The sequence below is a fragment of the Xenopus laevis genome, chromosome 5S (genome assembly GCF_017654675.1).
Source record: "Xenopus laevis strain J_2021 chromosome 5S, Xenopus_laevis_v10.1, whole genome shotgun sequence".
Lineage (NCBI taxonomy): Eukaryota > Metazoa > Chordata > Amphibia > Anura > Pipidae > Xenopus > Xenopus laevis.
Window position 1 is genome coordinate 102,880,319 of NC_054380.1, and position 20,845 is coordinate 102,901,163.

Here is a 20,845-nt window from a genome sequence, read left to right on the forward strand (position 1 = left end):
CTCCCTCCGTCTGCCTGTATATGTGCATCATTCAGACTCAAATTTAACAGTCCCTCTAGTGATGTTGTCATTAACAATAGAAGAATACTTATTTACATTCTATTATAGAATTCCTCTGAGACTACACATATATACATTTATAATCTACAGTCTGGTCATTTCCCTATGGGACCAGACTGTAAATTATATCCTTATAAACGTCTGACATCAGAACGCGCCGTTTATAACAGGGGTCCCTGGGTGCCGAATTTGACGCAGCGCGTCCGAATTTGACGCCGCGTGTCCAAATTTGACACCATCGCGTTCAAATTGAAAGCCAGCGACCAGAATTGGACGCCGACCCCTCCGACCACCCATCCCCCCTCCCGACATTTCACACAAATGTAGATTATAATGCATAATGTACTCCCTACTGAAATTTATAAAGATATTAGAAGTCACCTCGGAGTTATGTGACCTGTAAAAAAGCACTCAGCCTTTGGCCTCGTGCTTTTATATGGTCACATAACTCCTCTGTGACATAATTTCTTTATAAATTACAGTAGGGGGTACATTATCCACTATATAATACACAAAAACCATGAATATCTTGTAAATTATATCCTTATAAACAGTGATTAGTGATGTCATCAGTTATAGACCAGTGATCCCCAACCAGTAGCTCGCGAGCAACATGTTGCTCACCAACCCCTTGGATGTTGCTCCCAGTGGCCTCAAAGCAGGAGCTTATTTTTGACTTCCAGGCAAGTTTTGGTTGTATAAAAAACACGTGTATGGGTTTGCAGTCCATATAGGAGCTACCAAACAGCCAATCACAACCCTTATTTGAAATCCTCATAGGTTTTTTATTGCTTGTGTTGCTCCCCAAATCTTTTTACATTTAAATTTAGCTCACTAGTAAAAAAGGTTGGGGACCCCTGGTTATAGACGGTGAGTAGTGATGTCTTCAGCCTCGTGCTTTTATATTGTCATGGAACTCCTTGGTGACTTATAATGTCCTTATATTTTACAATAGGGGGTACTTTATTCACTATATAATACACAAACACCATGAATATCCTGTAAATTATATCCTTATAAACGGTGAGTTCTGAATTTCTGTCACATGACTCACTGAAATTTGTGTATTATAATAAATAAAGTACCCCCAGTTGTAAAATATGAGGATATTAGAAGTTACCTCGGAGTTCCATGACCTGTATAAAAACACTCGGCCTTCGGCCTCGTGTTTTTATATGGTCATGAAACTCCTCGGTAACTTATAATATCCTTATATTTTACAAGAGGGGGTACTTTATTCAATATATAACTGTATGCTGAACTTTGTTTAAAATGAATAGAAACAGAGATGATGTGTTTGTATAATTTCAAATGATTGTTCTGAAACAGAATTCCAGATGTTGTTAATGTCTGTAGAATCAGTAGAGGGAAGAGAGGTAATGGCTTCTCTAGTGGATAACAGGCAACAAATGACAAGTGCAATGCAAACCCTGGGACATAATCAGTTGCACAGCATCTATCACTCATAACCTCTATCACTAATAACCTCATAAACAATTATTGTTTGTGTTAGTCTTCAGGTCACTGTTGGCTGCTCCCAAACAGCATATGCGGAACATTTCTATTATTCACAGTAACCACTAAATGCCATGAAACTGGAGCATTTTTTTTTTTTTTAATTAAGGAACAAAGTTATCTAGCACTTAGATTTTGGGTGAAGAATGACAATAGTTAATCAAGTTTCTCCAAAAAGGTATTAATAGAAAGGTGAAGATTGTTGGGATATTATGCAATCTCTGAACAAAGTGTGGTATAATCAATAGAAAGGGAGTGAATTATCAGCATTTGAATTAGAATTTTTTGCTTTGATTCCAATTTATATGCTGTAAAACTCTGATTTCAGTTATGCATTAAACTCTTATGTATAATATTTATTAAGCACAAGTATGTAAAACTTGAATGTAAATCTTCAGCATCTAAAAGCTTTCAAGTTCATATAGAAGTCACTGGGCGCCATCTACAGCAAACTTAAAGTAATTTTCATTGCAGGTTTATTGAGAATGATAGAGTAGAAATTTTAGGTATTTTTTTTTCATGATCCTATTCAATGGATTTTTTTAAATTCAGATTTTCTTTTAAATAAGCAAACATTTGAGTTTGGTGAAAATTTGATTTTATTCAAAGTAGGAAAAACCTCTAAAATGACACAAATTTGACTTTTGATAAGCCTTTAAGAGGCAAGGTAAGAGCTGGCAGCAGAACAGTATATCACATGGAAATGCAGGGAATGGTCTACTATTAGTAACAGGACTGAACAGGCAGGAACGCCATCAGAAATCACAGGGCCCCATACGACAAAATTTCCTGGGCCCCCCGGGCTGCGCCCACTGCAAGCCCCACCTACAGGTCCGCCCCCCACCACACAGTAAAAAAAAAAAAAAAATATTGGTGGCTAGGGTTCCCACATGTTAATAAAAAATAAAAAGATATTGGTGGTCAGGGCCCCCCCATTAAAAAATATTGGTGGCTAGGACCCCACATGAGAAAAAAAAATTGGTGGCCAAAAATGGTGGCCAGCCCCCCCCCCACACACATTATAAGAAAATTGGTGGCCCCTTAAACGTCCATGCCTTCCCGAAGTCAGCAGCTCTCGGCTAATCAAGTAAGTGTTCACCGTTTCAACAGGTGGCCGAGCAACTCATGACCATTGCATATGAAAATGGAGTAAACCTGTTTGATACAGCAGAAGTTTATGCAGCTGGAAAGTAGGTGATTTTGTGCAGGGCATATCCACAGAGAAAGCAAACCCTGCTGCAGCCCAGAAAGTTGGGGGGCCCTGTAAGGCCCTAGTAATTTCAATATATTGTGGTAGAATGTACCCATTAAGCAATGTATTCTGGCCCTAAATTGAATTTACTCTGGGACCCTGTAACATCTAGTTATGCCACTGAATGTGTTAATGTAAGATCTAGAATCAATAGCTTAATGTTTCTAGCAGGGGGACTACACTGTATCCTGGATATCAAAAACATACACTCCATTACAACACAAATCCCTTATTGTTGTTCAGTGTGTTTGTTTTATGAATAAAGTGGTACTAGCTGCTGAGCCTGTAGTATTTGTCTTGCAGAACTGCTCTTGTAGAATGATTGGCCACGATCATATTCCCTAGTCACGTACAATAGAAATAGCAGGAATAACAATAATCAATTTTTAGGTTGCCAGGGATCACAAGGTGTACAAATTATTTCTGTACTATGTATGTATTTTTGTAACTATTGCAGAGTATCTGCTACATCATTGTTTTCATATACCTGTAACCTTGTCAAGAGATGTGGGCTTGGAATTGTTGGACCTTGAAAAAGGCCTGAATCAACAAAAGTGTGATACTACTGTGTAACCTGAATGGGTAGGGCCCCCAAATATCTTTAGGGGGGGCACCATGCACCCTCAGGCAGTCCTTCCTTAGCACCCACATGGCTGCCCACTCATTTTCAGCAAGCAAGCCAGCAAAGTTTAAGCTGCAGAAGATGCTGTGAGGAGGGATAGCATATGCTTACGCCACTGAAACTGCTGGTGGATATGGATTAAAAGTCAAGAGGTGTGTCGTGACATGACTGGGGTACAGTTATCAGAACAATGGTATATAAACTATAATCCACACCACACATCAGCTACATTTTAGAATAGCTTGTGTAGAGCATTGATGTCCAACTGGTGACCCTGTATACTCAGTAGAGATGAGCAAAATATTTCTCCACTTTTCATCCAGAAATAAACAGCTATAGTAAAAAAAACTTGCCTTTGTTATCAGCTACTGAAGAGGATAAATTAGTAGATTCCTCCCTAACTCCAGGGAATTTTAGACAACTAAGGTAAAAGAGCATGAGATGATGATTCTAAAACAGAATTTGCTTGCAGATCTGCATGTAACTGGTTTTCTCTCTAAATATTCAATTTCCATTGCTTCATTAAACCAACACAGACCATCAATGCCCTTCTAAACTGTGGGGCCAGCCCTTTTCCAAGGGCCCAAAGGGAGGAGTTGTCCGAAAGCCAGTTAGGTTGAGATTTAGGAAGGATGTTTATTGGCTCTCAGTATTACATAGGTTCCTAGAAGTCCTAAGGAGGATAGTAGGACTGACACAGCAGTTATATGTTGTTTACGTTTCATTGTTCGGAACCAAGGAGAAACATAACCAATGCAAACATTTCCTGCTCTATAAGAGCCTTATTCTAACTTCTCTCCCTCCCCCTCTATATGTTATCCCTGCCAAATCCCTAGCCCAATACCCACAATAAAGATACACATAATGACTTTGTGGTTAATCTGTGTAATCCACCGCTTTATTAATAATTAGATAAACTGTGCTTTTTGATTGCAAGGAAGGCAAAAAACCTCTGAAAAGGCCAATTTCCTTCACTAGAGGAAAAAATTCCTTCCTGACCCCTTAAAGGCGATCGGATTTGCTCCCACAATCAATGCGCCACATTGAATCAAGGGAAGCAGGGGGGGGGGTATGGTAAGGTAAGGGACTGCGGTGAAAGGATGAGAAAGAGAAGGGAATATGGCAGCATAAACATGGGCACATTTAAGACGTACAATGAATGCTGCGTTCTTTTCCATTCCATTGGACCCCGGGCAGCCTGCGGACCCCCGGCATTTGCAGTCTGAGGGATGGAATGAAAAGGAATGCAGGGTCTACCAAGTGGCTTAAAGGAGTTCCTGTGTATAACACCATATTTTGGATAAAGGGGAGGAACTGGTGGCTGTTGATTTTCTCTAGGTCTTTGTAGAGGTGTTTCAGGTGGGCCTTGATGTATCTGTAGTCCTGCCAGAACTCGTTCTTAAGGTGTCATTTCCACCATTTTGTAATCTTCACACAGTCCTTGGCCATCCACAGATCGTAGAGTGCAGTCCTGATGTCATAGGTGATCTTGTCCCTGATGCACTCGAGATAAGGGCCCGAGAGTGGATCCTCAAAATCCCTGATCTCAAAGATGTCCAGATCAGACGAGATCCACCGTGAGTGCTAGAAAAATGTAAGAAGCAAGAAAACATTGAGGTCAGGGCACACACTATGCTAAACCCCATCAAATTTCTGTTTCATTGTATTTACACAGAAGATATGCCATGTTTAGCATTGGGTTAGCCCCTCCTTTAACCCCTTGGATACCTTTCTCAGCAGTCAGAAAATAAAATGAGGAAATTAGCTGTGAGCACCATACCTTTTCATAGCGCCACTGGTAGTAAAGCCTGCTACTTGCATTCATGCCCATCTTTGATGTTCCTGTAATATAAAATAGAGATTTGGGAAGGTTAGAGTTAATGTAATGATGTAAGACCCCGAAAAAAAACACAATAAAGAGCAGAGGTAAAAACAGCAGCATATTTACACCTTATTTAATAAGAACCCTTTTCATTCAGAAACTATGGTTTTAATATGGTTCCAATTAGAAACAAATGCTTACTTATGTATATAGAATGCATCTCCCACCAGCTCCCCATGTCCCCATTTTAAGACAATACCATGCCATTTTTTTTGGTCCATAAATCAGCCCATTATTTCTGTCAAGGAATAAAAACATTGGTGGCAAGGGTCTATAGAATATTAAAATAATACATTGGTGGCCAGGGGATTTAAAAAACAAAACAAAACACAAATTGGTGTTTAGTAGAATTAAACTCAGCGGCTGTTTTTGTGACTTCGGGTCTTTTCGCCACTTCAGGACTTCATTGCAGCTGTTTTCGTGACTTCGGGTCTTTTCCCCACTTCGGGACTTCGGCTATTTTTGTAGCTTCGGGTCTTTACGCCACTTCAGGAGTTTGGCTGTTTTCGTGACTTTGGGTCATTTCGCTGCTTCAGGACTTCAATTGTGGCTATTTTCGTGATTTCGGGTCCTTTGGCTGTTCGGCACTTCCGCATTCCGGCTGTTAGGGACTTGAAAAATGGCCACACTGCTCGGGCGCTCTCAAGGGGGGCCCGGCTCTTTCAAAAGTGCAGCACTGCCTGGCCCCCCTTCATGCCCGGGCCACTTGTCCCCCCCTGATGGTGGCCCTGGATGGGAAAATACAGGACCCTTACCTTCCTCCAAATAACCCACAATGGGTTGGGCAAGTTGTTCTGCTCCTGATGAAAGTTGATAGTCTTTAAAAAGACTTTTGTGTTTCTTCTTTATCTCCTTCTGCTCCTGGGAATCGCTGAGAATCATTAGGAATCGATTATAATCACTAGGAATCACTTGTATTTCACTTTATGGGGAGAGAAAGAGAGAGAAGAAATTGTGAACTGAACCCTCTCTGCCATATATATCTGTATATACTGGATTTCCCTTAATAGCTCAATACTGTGCTACTGAATATGTTTGTGCCTTATAAATAACCAGTAACACCAATAGTTAAATGAACACTTGGAATCACCCTCATTCATTTCTGTGCCAATTGCTTTCACCATGGCTCAATTAAATTGAATTTAGAAATGAACGGGAGTGAGCATTTGGTTGGCCATACACTGAACTGGAAATCACATGGGGACAAAACATCCCAAATTCCCCTCTGTGCCATTACTGTAAAGCTGTATGTTACTGGCAGGATGTAATAGAGGCAGAAGACACTGGTTCCCATTAAAGCCCAGGTGAGTAATGGGCCCACTGGGGCTTTTCATAACCAGTCAAACTCTGATCAGTGCCCCTGCACACATAACACAAGGCACCCTAATTCTAGGCATGTAAATATTGTTCTGGTTTGTGCTACTTGTCTTTCTTCTCAGATCCTCCCTTACCCATCATCTACTCTAATGTTGAGGCCACTAGGATGAGTGATGAGTGGGACAGTTGGCCAATGGCAGTTGGAAAAATGGCAGTTGACATTAACAGCTATAGAGCAGCAAAGTAAATGCTCTAACACTTCAAACGATGTAACAAGTAAACAAGAGATACCGAACACACTATATTCTATAACTACAGGTGGTGCTGGGAATTTTAGTTGAGGCACAGCTAGATAAGGACAGGTTTAAAGTCAGTGGGACTTATTTTTTGTTTCATGGTTTATTACTCACAAAAAACGGATATGACATATGTAATCTGCTGATATCGTACAATAATCCCTATATTGGGATACCGTGTGATCACAATCTGTATCATATGTTTGAATTCTTTACTGCAGGAATCTCATGCCATTGTTTTTTGCAAAACACGAAAATAAAGAATTTATAAAGTCAGTGGGACAGCAAGTTCTCATGTTGTCTCACTCCCCATTAGCAATGGCACACAGGCAGATTTTGGGTACTTTGGCACCGACACATTTTAGTTGTTTGGGAAGGGGCAGGGCTGCCACCAGAAACCATTTTCAAGGCCCCATCATTGATTGTCCCCTCCCTTGTTGTTGTACCACTTTGTACCCCTTGATGGCTTATCACCAAAAATGACCCCCCCCCCTTTTCCAATGAAATTGAAAAAGATGGAAATGGAAAGACAAACTGACATCTCCAATGGACAATTTCATGACAAGCACCTTCCCAGACAATTACAATAGCAGGCAATGGTGGGGGCAATTTTGGGAGCTTTGGCTCTAGACTAAAGTCCGGACTGGGATTTAAAAACAGCCCTGGCATTTGAGACACACTGGGGCACTCACAGCAGCCCAATAAATAGTGACTATGGTATCTTACAGCAGCCCCTTTGGCATTTTCCAGAACCCACAGATTGCCAGTCCGGGCCTGGCTCTAGTCCCCAAACTACTATAAATCATGGAAGCCACACTGCCCAAACTATCCCCTTGTATCATTGACTTTATGCCCCCCCATAAAGTCTGCTCCACTTACCTCTGAATCCAGAAATGAAATACCGGTCACTTGTGCCTGAGCCATTAAGTCACCTTCCCTGGCAGCTTTCAGCCAATGAGTGCTGAGCTGGGAGTGATGTCATCCTCAAGTAAGGCATGATATACCAGTAATTGGCAGCCAATCACATCAGTCATACACATGTGCATTTATGAAATTATAACAAATAGACATCAAACATAAGCAGTCATAGAACCAGGGCCACCATCAGAACTCACTGGTCCCTGACTGGACTCTCCCATGCCCAATGAATGAAGGTCCTGCTGAGATCTCCTCTCTTAGCCCATCAGCTACAACTCTGCTACTGGTTCTGGCTTTGAATGCTGGGAATTGTAGTTTAGCAGTGGATAGAGAGACAGTTATGGGATCACCGAGGCAGATAGTAGTATTCTGTTGGGAATATGTTTTTTAACTTTACTCTTTTGCGGCTCTTTATGTTTGAATTGGAATAGTTTTCTTGTTTTAAATGTTCTACCTCCCTAGCAACAGACAGAGGCTTAAATAGACATTGAAAGTCATAGTATCCCTTGAAGCTTGCAGCCTATTGGCACAGTCTATTGTCACTTGTCTATAGAGACTGGGGGGCAAATTCACTATGCGCCGAAGCGCCTACTGCTAGCGTCAATTCGCTAGCGTTGGCCATTTTCGTTACTTCGCAAATTCACTAATGGACGCTGGCGTAACTTCGCTAGTGTAACTTTGCACCCTTACGCCTGGCGAATTGCGCAACGGACGTAACTACGCAAATTCACTAATGCGTGCATTGTTCTGAACGCTACCTTTTACGCTAGACTTCCTTTGACACCTCAGACCAGGCGAAGTGCAATAGAGTAGATAGGGATTTCTTCAAAAAAAGTTTAAATTTTTTCTAAGTCCCAAAAAACGCTGGCGTTTTTTTCTATATTATGGGTGATAGGCTGAAAAAGATCGAAAAAATTTTTGGGGCTCCCCTCCTTCCCCCCTACATTTCCTAACTCATGGCAACTTAACTATACAGTGGGCACATGTGTAGGGCAAAATAAAAATTTTATTTGATGTTTTGAAGATTTCCCAGGCATTTGTAGTGCTTCTAAATATTCCTCCATTGAAATGTGAATTTGGCGCCGTCTGCAAATTAACCATCGCTAGCGTAACTTTGCTTCGCTTAGCGAATCAACACTAGCGCAACTTCACAACCTTACGCTACCCCTGAGTGCAACTTCGGATTTTAGTGAATTTGCGAAGCGCTGGCGAAACTACGCCTGGCGCAACTACGAATCTTAGTGAATTTGCCCCTGGGACTAGAGCTGCACCCAACAAATATGCTTTAGTAGGGTGCAGCAGACCCGGCAAGGGCCTAAACATTCCCCCTATGCCGTGCACCCTAACCCCTCACCACCCCCCCACAGCTCCGTCACCGGATTTCCAATAAAAATCCGTGGCAGAGGCTGGGGAATCTTTTTTTAATTTAAAAAATAAATTTATAGTAAACCTGCAAGGAGTTTGTGTCACTAATAGAATGGCAATGCTATACATGTGCAACAGTTACTACTCTATATATTTATAGAAAAGCTGTTGTTAGGTTTGTGTGGAAACCAAAATGTGGGTACAAGTAATTTGTGTAATATGTTTTCTTCCTTGCCCCCCCCCCGGAAAATTTTCTGCGGACGTCCAAGGTAAGGAGGGGTGCAACAAACAACAAAACATGCGATAAAACCTTTTATTAGAGAACAACAAAATCACACAGGTCAGACTCAGGACATATCCAGGGTTGCTATGCTACAGGGCTCCCCATTAGATGTTCTTGACGGAGAGACGTTAATCTCTTGTACCACTTCAGTTCTGCTTCTTCTTTTTCAATATATAACTGCCAAAAGAAGTGTCACATTCAGTCATACGGCACTTGCTGTTCAATATGGCGCATGTTGAAATGATAAACCCTGGCTCTATTAGTAACTATGTTAGCATACAGACATTAAAGGGATACAGACTTGCTCCTGTGTAAATCCATAGGAATGCTTTGGTCACACAAACATCTCTCTGTAGGAAAGTGCCCCCAAAGCCACCCCCACTGAGCATTACCTGTAGTAGAGGGCAATGATGGGGTCACACTGGGCTGGGGGGTAGGTAAATTAGGCATGCACCGAATACAGGATTTGGTTCTGGATTCGGCCAGGCTTCAGCCTTTTCCAGCAATATTTGGATTTGCCAAAATCCTTGTGCCTGGCCGAACGGAAACCGGATCCTAATTTGCAAATGTAAATTAGGGACAGGAAGGGAAATCCTGTGACTTTTCATCACAAAACAGGGGAGTAAAAAATTTTTTCCCAATTTTTACTTCTCATACCCCTAATTTGCATATGCAAATTAGGACTTGGATTCAGTGCGGTATTAGGCGGAATCTTTCATGAAGGATTCTGGGATTCAGCCGAATAGCAAATAGTGGATTCGGTGCATCCCTAGTACAAATACTACTCCACCTTATGATATAAGCCCAGAGTGACTGATACCATTGGCTCTCCACTCCCTGGCCCCTAAAGCCCTGTTGGCTGTGTTAAAGGAGAACTAAACCCCCTTGCTATTAAAAATTGCTACCCCCTACCCTACATAGCCCCCCTCTCTGCTCGCCCCCAGCCTAGGCGTTACCTCCTGTAATTGCCCCTAATTCTTTAATTAACTCTCTATGCAGAGTCAGCGCAGTGGAGCTCATGGGCGCCGTCTTTGCCTCTTCGGGAACTGATCGGCGTATTGGCGCATGCGCAATTGGAGCAGTTTTCAGGTTTGTGACAACTGCACATTCGCCGTAAGTGACGGAAATTGCCAAAGAGAAGGAAGAAGACCCGAAGATGAACAAAGAGCCAGAAGATGGCGCCCGTGAGCTCCGCTGTGCTGACTCTGCAAATAGTTAAGTAAAGAATTATGGGCAATTACAGGAGGTAATACCTAGGATGGGGGGAGCAGAGAGGGCTATGTAAGGTAGGGGTAGCGAGGGGGTTTAGTTCTCCTTTAAGGACTGCTGAACGGATGTGGCTTGGGTTACTTTAGAATGAAAAAGGACAAAAAACAAATAACAAAAAAGAAAGATAAGTATAGACTAATTTAACTTTTGTGTAACTATGCATGCATGGGCTCTAATCCCACGTTACACAACATGCTTACATTTGGGTGTGCCAGACAGTTATCATCCAGGTACTTGATGGTAGTGGGCATGAGGCCAATCTCTGATTCTTTTGCCTCATCAAACGGATCAATGGTGCCTGTCCCTAGTATTGCAGATTCATGTTTTGTCTCGCTGCTTTCCGTGGACTGGTAAAAATAATGAAAACATATATAATTTGAATTATTTCTAGCTATGCAAGTCTAGTTTGGGCATTAGGGAGGGATAATTCTGAAGGCTGAATGCTTTTTTCCTTTGGCAATATTCAACTAAGAGACAGAGAGGAGGTATTTTACCAAAAACCTTTCCTTTAACTCCCTTAAACCTGTGCAGATGAAAGAGGCCTGTATATTAGTTGGGAAGAATGGAGGAGATTTATCATAGTTGCATGACATTTAGCAATTGAGAGAGTGCATCCCATTATAACTCTGCAGCGGCTCTGGGAATGCTGCCTTGAGATGGATCATAATGGGTGTCATGAATGGCACTCTAATCTAAAGCAGGGGCTGCCTAGTATGGATTATATGTCGTATGAGATCTGAGACTTGCAAGGGAAGACGTCCAAACACATTAACGTGAGGTAAACTGGGGTAAGGAGCCCTTTTAACATAGATTAATTATTCCTAGCAAAGCAACCACCAATATCCCCCAGATTGTATAGAAATCAATCACTCTGTCTATTCATGTTGTGCTGCCACACGCATGGCACATATATTATATACAGAGACATTTCCAAAGAGGTGTAGGGCTGAAAATCCCAAAACTTCTCTTCTACAGATCTCTGAGATAAAGGGTAGATTGTGGTTGCCAATTATGGATTCTGAAAACAGTTCTGGCTGTTCATGCTTTGCTTGCTGAGTACAGCATGTCTTCCCATGAGTCCAGAGATTGCTCCATGAAACGTTAAAACAAATACTAACAGAACATTCTACATGACAACTGCTGGTCACTGCTTTAGAAGAGTCTGTAGATAACATGTAATCACAGATATTAAGATAAACAAGTCACTCTATCCCTGTATGGGGAAAGGGGGTGGAAGATCCTAATAGGCACCATAAAAACAGGAATAACTACCCCAGGGCCCGAACTAGGGGTAGGCAGAGTAGGCATGTGCCTAGGGTTCAAAGCTGGGGGGGGGGACACCAGGCATGCGCCTTCTCTGCTTCTCCTACCCCCTAGTCAGTTCCCCACTCGCAGCTATAGCAGGCAATTCATTTTCACGCAAGCGTGTCTGTGGGCGTTATGCCCGAGTTGGCCCGGCGCTGAACTACCCCATTTATGCCTCAGACACACCAGCAGGTCTCTCAATGCTATGTATAGCTGTGAGTGTGTTTTATACATAATGAATAATGGCAATATAGAGGGTTGCAATACAAAGTCTAGTTATCTTTCTTGTGAACACGTGTAGAAAATAATTCTTTTCTGGCTTCTGGTTGCTGATCCAGCTGTATGTTTCCAGGGAGCCTGGGTACAACAAGGCCCAGTAAAGCCACGTTGCCCTAGAGGGACCTAAATCGGGGAGCAGGGACCCCGTGAATGAGGCCATATTGTAGCCATGTCATGATTATCTGCTGGGGCCTCTGTGGAGTGTAAGTACAAAACATGGGATCATTTGTCTTGGACAAATAAACTGTTCTATTTTTGTTGCCAGAACCTCCTGGCACCCTTGTATTTTGTTTTTCATGCACAGTAGCACATGGGAGTTGTAGTTGCACTACACCCTACCTTCATTTCTTCCATTTAGCGAAGGCCCAGTCTGTTGTGTTAGAGTCCAATGTAACACATGCTCTATTCATATAGCTGGATATTAACCCCTTTGGTCTAAAATAGCCCAAAAACAGTTACTGTAACAAATGATTCTAAAGCATGTGCTCCCTCAAGCATATTCACTAGCCTGGAACTACATGTCCAGCAAGCCCCTGACTCCGATTTGAACTCCCATATGTAACCCAGTGCTACCTCTGCTGGTTGCTTGGGGTACTGCACCTAAACAAACTTAAGGTGGCCATACATGGGCCGATAAAAGCTGCCGTCGGCAGTATGGGGGCCCCCTGACGGGCTTCCCCGATTCGGCCAGATCTCGATGGGATGGGACTAAAAATCCCGTTGGATTGCGGCTGCATCTGTTCGTTGATGCGGTCCCATGATCCGACCGCCCGTTACCATTTGTTAGGATCCGATCGTTGGGCCCTAGGGCCCACGATCGGATCAGCCCGATATTGCCCACCTCAAGGTGGGCAAATCGGGGAGAGATCTGCTCGTTTGGCGACATCGCCAAACGAGCGAATCTCTCCGTGTATGGCCACCTTTAGTGCCTTTTATTACATTGCCCAATAAGAGTTCTAGTTGTCCAGTAGAGGAAGGCTGAATATGCCTCTGCTTCTATGTAATATCACATAAAAACAAATATCAATGATAGGAGCACTAAGTCTACACAGTCATAAAGGCTGCGAAAATATTAAACTGTGTACTTAAATATACACCATGTAGAACATATAAGATTGAAATACAAGCAGGCTGAGCGTGAATTATCCCCATAAATCAGTTGAAGTTGGCTGATGCTCTTTTTACATGGTGCAGAGATGTGAATAAAGACCTCATCACATGGTGCTCACTAAAGAAATTCCAGTGTGACCTTCAGGGCTGTCATGGAACATGATTCTCTGTGAAGTATGTTGGCTGGGAAAACCTTTCTCCAGACATGTATGGCAGTCTGAGAGAATTGACAAACTTACTTCACCTTGCTTTCAGCCCTCCACCCCTTTGTCAATGACTTTATAGATGATGGGCTGCCGAGAATTTGAGTTAGATCTGTTCTACAGAGTTAGTATGTTATGTATGAGTTATGTATCTTGTTCTTGCCAAAAGATGAAATTCAGCTAAACTTTTACTATGAAATTAAAAAAAAAAAAATTATATACACACACACACACACACACACACACACACACACACACACACACACACACACACACACACACACACACACACACACACACACACACACACACACACACACACACACACACACACACACACACACACACACACACAGTTAATTTGAGGGGGGAGTCCAGTCTACCAGTCCATATAGGGTAACAGTTGCTCCAGGATTTCACCCCAGCTCCCAAGGCTCTATGGAACAAATACTCAAAAAATATATCCTGGAAGCTACTATATATAAAAGTCACATGGTACATGGTACATACTGACCCTCCAAAAATCGGCTTTACGCGTTTCGTACCCATCGGTACTTATGTCTACTATGTAATACCGGAGGGTACTAAACGCATGGATTTTTGGAGGGTCAGTATGTACCATTTTTTTACTATGTGTATTTTTGACTTTTATATATTGTAGCTTCCAGGATATATTTTTTGAGTGTATATACAGGGCCTATACAAAACTTACACCTTTCGTGTCGCGGCTTGAACGGAACATCTGTGGAACAAACGAGTCGCTTTCAATCGCTTCAATCTCTTTCTCTCTTTTCGCCTGATCGAGTAACAGGGATTGATCTGCAAAGGCAGAGAGTGCAGTCATTACAAACACGTACACCTTACACCCCCTGGAGAATGAAAGAATCTCTGGGATAAACCAGTTGGCAACCAAGTCCCAGTGTGATATGGCCAAGAGTAACATGACACACATTACTGGAGTGACATATGAAGAATAAAGTCAATCTTTATCTACATTAGAATATCATGTTGTCGTCTACATTAAAGGCCAAAAGTAAGTATAGGAATGAAGTCAGTGTCCTACAGTTATTACGGGCACCACCTAATTCCCCAGCATTCCCTTTATTCCCTAATTCCCTTTAGTCTAGTACCAACCCTGTTCCAAATACACAGGTACCAGGAATCCTCACAATCCACAGAACTAGAAATGCCCATAAGGCTCTTCAGTCAGACTGACTGACATGTTGTAAGACAAGTCATAGTTCTATTCTTCTACTCTTTTGGGTGGATCAGTTTAACAGCACATGGCTCCGCTTCACATATGCAGATATAGACTTATATAATGCACAAGAGCCATGAATATCCTGTAAATAATATCCTTATAACGGTGCTTAGTGATGTCATCAGTTATAATCGGAGCTTAGTGATGTCACATGATTCACTGAAATAGAAGTTCCATGACTCGTATAAAAACACTCGGCCTTCGGCCTTTATATAGTAATGGAACTCATCAGTAACTTATAATACCCGTATATTTTAAAATAGGGGGTACTTTATTCACTATATAATACACAAAAGCCATGAATATCCTGTAAATTATATCCTTATAAACGGTGAGTTCTGATGTCATCAGTTATAAACGGTGAGTTCTGATGTCATTTCTGTCACACGACTCACTGAAACTTGTGTATTATAATAAATAAAGTACCCCAGTTGTAAAATATGAGGATATTAGAAGTTCAACTTCGGCTCCTTTCGTAACTTTGGGTCTTTTTGTGGCTTCAGGACTTCAACTTCGGGTCTTTTCGCAGCTTCAGGACTTCAGCTTTGGCTCCTTTTGCAGATTCAGGACTTTGGGTCTTTTCGCGGCTTCAGGACTTCAGCTTCTGCTCCTTTCGTAACTTCGGGTCTTTTCGTGGCTTCAGGACTTCAACTTCAGCTCCTTTTCTGGCTTCCAGTCTTTTCGGGTCTTTGGCTCTTCTGGACTTTGGCAGGTACGGCATGACTTCTGTGCTGTCAAGGGGGGGCCCGGCTATCTCGAAATGTGCAGCACAGCCGGTCCCCTTTTAGGTCCAGGCCAAGAGTACCCCCTGTGGCCCCCTGACGGCGGCCCTGCCTGGAGCATACCAACAGTTATGCAAATGTGGGCCCTAAAGCCCTTCTGGAAGTAAGCACCTCCTTACTATACTATACTATACTTCTGCAGCAAACAAAATACTGCACAGTATGAATACAGCAGGGGAACAGGACAATACATTTAAATTCATCCCTGTATTTGTCCTGTTACTGACTGAGCCTATTTTCTGTCTTTTCAGGAATAATCATATAAATCAGATTTTCGCTTCATTTTTTCGTGTTTGTCCCCAATCTGATTAAATCATGATTTTTTTTTTGTAATAAATAAGGTCCAATTGTGGATTCTAGTTTGGTCTGACTTTTTTGATTAAGATAATCAGATAAAATCTTAGACTTTGATAAATACGGCTCCTCTTATTTGCGCGGCTTATGTTATCCAGTTACTAACCTGGAAATGCACTCACAGTGAGCATTTTTGGAGACATCCAGCTACTGCGAAGACTTAGGGGCAGATTTACTAAAGGGCAAAGTGACTAACGCGGGTGAAAATTTGCAAGTTTACTTACTAACTGTTGCTGGCGTAACTTCGCTAGCGAAGGAGAAATGCTCTAGCGGTACTGCGCTCCCTAACACCTGGCGAATTTGCGCTCTGGATACTGGGCGTAACTACGCAAATTCACTAAGATGCGGATTTTACTGAACGTTACCTCTTGCGCCAGACTTGCCTTCGCCACCTCAGACCAGGCGAAGTGCAATAGAGTAGATAGGAATTCCTAAAAAAAATAGTTGAAAAGTCCCAAAAAAACGATAGCGTCTTTTCCTTTTTCAGTGTGATAGGTTGAAAAATAGCGTCATTTTTTTGGGGGTAACCCGGTTCCCTCCTACATTTTCTAACATATGGCACATAAACTATACACTGGGCTCATGTGTAGGGCAATACAACAACTTTATTTTATTAAGGTTCCCTGGGCTTGTGTAGTGTAATGTATTGGCTGCAACATATACGTCCATTCAACTTTAACTTTATGTCGTATGCAAATTAGCCAATGCTAGTGCAACCTCGCTTGGCATAGTAAATCTAGCAAAACTAGCGTTTGTTGCCCTGGACGCAACTTCGGATTTACTGAATTACCGTTGTCCGTCGAATCTACGCCTGGCGAAGTGTTGCGCTGTGAGCAAAGCCGTCGCTGGCGAATTTTTCGGAGGTTATTGAATTTGCCCCTATGGGGCATGCTAATAGGTCTAGTCCATATACTACAGTGCTATAATGCATATTTCACACAACTTGTACTTAGGCAAAGGGTACTCACAACAATATTCCACTAGGTGGCACCATTTTGCCAGTTTTAGAAGGGCTCGCTCTAAAGATTTCCATGGCTAAGGCAAACTTTAAAGAAGCTATAATATTATACATTTAACCAGCCAAAAGAATGGCTTGTTTGCTGAATCTGTTCTTGGAACAGTATATACTACCTGCTAATAGCTGATAATATTTTGTGATGATTGAATCAGATAGCTATACAAATAAAGAATAAAATTAAAAGTTGTAAGAGGTTTATCACAGCTACGTATCAGAGGACTCGTACAACTGTCTGGCCCCAGTGTACAGAGACAATTAAATACAATACATTTAAAATAATTATACACTAGTAAACACTAGGGGATTTTAGAGCAGAGGTGTAGAATTCTTTTTTGCCTACAATTTACCTTCATTTACACCATTATTTTAAACCATATCAGACTTTGTGTAATCCATTCATGACAGCAAGATATTTTTGGTAAAGAACTGTGTAACAAACGGTGATCTCAAATCCAATTCTTTCCAGAACACTTTTCAAGGGAGCCTCTTTTTATACTGGGCTTTGTGTTCCCCTACCATCAATAGACGGTGGAATTGTATGAGGCAATGACTGGTGCTCAGACTGTGATGCATGTTATACATGATACACTATTTTTACACAGCTTTATTAGATCATACTCCTTAGATTTATAATTATCATTGAGAAGGAAGCATCTCTTAATATGTACGATATCATTTTGATACAACCGGTTTTACACCCTCTGCTGTTAGACCCAAGCGAGGGCAGAGCACTTGTTTCACTGAAGTGGGAAGCGTCTCTTGGTTCTTCCATTCTCTGTTCTACCACTCGGGGTGTTATTTTTTTGGATTATTTATTTAAAGATTTGGATTATTTATTTAAAAACGTCTGACCACTATTTGACCTTATTTATTATAAAAAAAAATCTCAATTTAATCATATCGGGGGGAAAACCGAGCAAAACCCCGAATTGTATGTTTTTTTCAGATTTTTCTCCCGAATTGCTAGATTTCAGCGCAGATCATAGAAATTTCATATAGTATAAGGACCTCTCCCGTTGACTTACATGCATCGGCAGGTCTTTGATGGCAGATTTTCGCATTCGGACTTTTAGCAGCCTCGGGTTCTAATAAATCTAAAAAAAAAAAAAGTTTTTTCCCACAAAAAAAAAAAATCGGATTTTATAGTAAAAAACCCAACATCTTTTCTTGTTTTTAGTATTCAGACTTTAATAAATAACCCCCTCAATCTAGGTAAGGTACAGAACAGCCCTGGGTGAAATTGCATGAATAAAAGCCAACTGTATTTGCTCTGTTAGAATATTAATAGGACTGAGGCTAAATTACATCTGCCCTTATAAAAAGAGAAACTTACATTTATAGCACCAGTTTACACCTTTTCAATGCTTATTATATTTGGAATCCATGAACGGCGTTTCACTAGTTGCATGGCACCACTCTCTTGATCTGTCCCGTTGTGCTTTGCAACAGCATCACATTAGGACATCAGGAGCACAGGTCTAAGCACTGAGTTAAAGGGATACTGTCGTCTTTTTTTTTTTTCTTCTCAAAATGCATCAGTTTATAGTGCTCTCCAGCAGACTTCTGCACTGAAATCCGTTTCTCAAAAGAGCAAACAGAATTTTTTATATTTAATTTTAAAATCTGACATGGGGCTAGACATATTGTCAGTTTCCCAGCTGCCCCCAGTCATGTGACTTGTGCTTTGATAAACTTCAATAACTCTTTATTGCTGTACTGCAAGTTGGAGTGATATCACCTCCTCCTTCCCACCCCCCCAGCAGCCTAACAACAGAACAATGGGAAGGTAACCAGATAGCAGCCCCCTAACACAACATAACAGCTGCCTGGTAGATCTAAGAACAGCACTTAATAGTAAAAATCCAGGTCCCACTGTGACACATTCAGTTACATTGAGTAGGAGAAACAACAGCCTGCCAGAAAACAGTTCCATCCTAAAGTGCTGGCTCTTTCTGAAAGCACATGACTAGGCAAAATGACCTGAGATGGCTGCCTACACTCCAATATTACAATTAAAAAAAATGCACTTGCTGGTTCAGGAATGACTTTTATATTGTAGAGTGAATTAGTTGCAGAGTACACAGTGTCATTTAGAAACAAAAACGACATCATACAAGTCATGACAGAATCCCTTTAATGAAATGTCACATCCTGAAAAAATAAATTCCTAGCAAAACAAGCGGCTTCTCCAGATATTCCAATTGCTTGGCAGTAAATAGAGCTAACTCCAATGTAAAGTTGTGCTGAACAGGAGAGTGCATTAGTAGCTGTGTGGAATAAATGAGAGCAATTAGAGAAGTAATAGAAGGCAGAATTTTGTGCTGCTGCTAGCTGTCTATTTCCATTTGGATTGTGCATGGACACTAATTAACATTCTGGAGGTGGAAGAGTTGAATATTTCCGAGGAAGCGGAAGATGAAGGCTGTGTGTGTGCCATCTCCAAACAGCCCATAACTGCACACAAGCTGTCACAAGAGACTGTGCAGAGACTGCAGGGCACATTTATCACTGGGGCTAATATCACTGCTCCTTTTTTCTTAGCACACAAAAGATATGTAATTCAATGCTCAATTTACCCTGGTCTCGCAGGAGATTTTTCCCTGCTAATTGATAGAAATTAAGCCATTAATCAAGGCACTAGCCATCATTCAAACCAGGCAAGATGAATACAAACTTTCATAATAACCACCTTCCCCATTTTAGTGTTCATTAGCATTAATTTTTAATGAAATTATGCTATTCTTTTACGCTGAGCTCATAAATGACGGCTCTTTTGTTGCTGGCTGGCCTTGTAAAATCCAAAGTAATGCTTTGGGCTGTGATCTGAAATGCAATTACTGGGCCTCCGTGCTGTTGATTCTTTACCCCCAATAACCTCTGTCATAGGCTACAGAAACACATAACCACACATTCACCCCTAATCAGCTGCATTATTCCAATCACAACAGTCACACACAGAACAATGTGTAAGCAGGACAACTCAGCCTCCATTTATGCTACTCCAATACACATAGTTCTCCAAATCTATATATAGAGAGGTACATATATATTATATATAGCTCCCAACAAAGCTTACACTTACACTGATAAGACAGTGTATATTATACTTGTCTTCACTGGCCCCCAAAACCCTAACCTCTGCCTGGGTCATACCAAGGACTGCAGGTGGTTGAGTACCCCTGGGTTACCCGCAAAGACCAGCAGAACCCTGCGGGTTGCGGGTAGAATTTCCAGGTGCTGGTATAGACGTGGGTCGCGGTTCTGCGGTCTGCGGGCCTTCTCAATAGCGATTTTTACTTCTTTTTTCTGATCACGCCTTCTTCCAATGACGTCACTTCCGGTTTAAAATGACAGCACTTCCTGTTTACTCCTTTTTTTTTGACCATGCCTACTTCTGATGATGTCTCTTCCGGTTTACAATGACAGCACTTCCTGGTTCTTGATGGTCAGCTGGTCGCGGGTCCAGGTTGCAGATAAGGTACTTGCGGATCAGGTAGCAGGTCCAAGCAGGTAAGAATGCGGGTTGCGGATTGCAGGTACGGGTTCCAAAAAATGGCCTCGCGCAGGACTCTACCATGTAAATCTGGAGCAACAATTATAGATAACTTCCAGTCCAGGGTTTCCAGATCTTTGCCGTTGATTGGTTGCTCAGTCAATTTTCTATTGTGTGTTGGCAGTGTGGCTTACTGCACAAACACAAGAGGGTTTCATTGAAAGGTATCAGTGTTCATCATGTAATGAAAAGTGCTGAACA

The 20,845-nt window shown here is 41.7% G+C and overlaps 1 protein-coding gene across 6 annotated transcripts in view; it reads right to left on the minus strand.

The window, feature by feature from the left end:
* Window positions 1-9,524: 9,524 nt before the first annotated feature.
* Window positions 9,525-20,845, minus strand: part of rsrc1.S (arginine/serine-rich coiled-coil 1 S homeolog) — a 162,409-nt gene continuing 151,088 nt past the window's right edge. For 3 of the 6 annotated variants that reach the window (XM_018264500.2, XM_041564040.1, XM_041564041.1), the window contains exons 8-11: window positions 18,117-18,185; window positions 14,389-14,495; window positions 10,980-11,126; window positions 9,527-9,687 (exon numbers count right to left, since the gene is read on the minus strand). In XM_018264500.2, coding sequence (XP_018119989.1) covers window positions 9,595-9,687; window positions 10,980-11,126; window positions 14,389-14,495; window positions 18,117-18,185 — 416 coding nt within the window. In that variant the 3' untranslated portion in view covers window positions 9,527-9,594. 6 annotated transcript variants of the gene reach the window in all.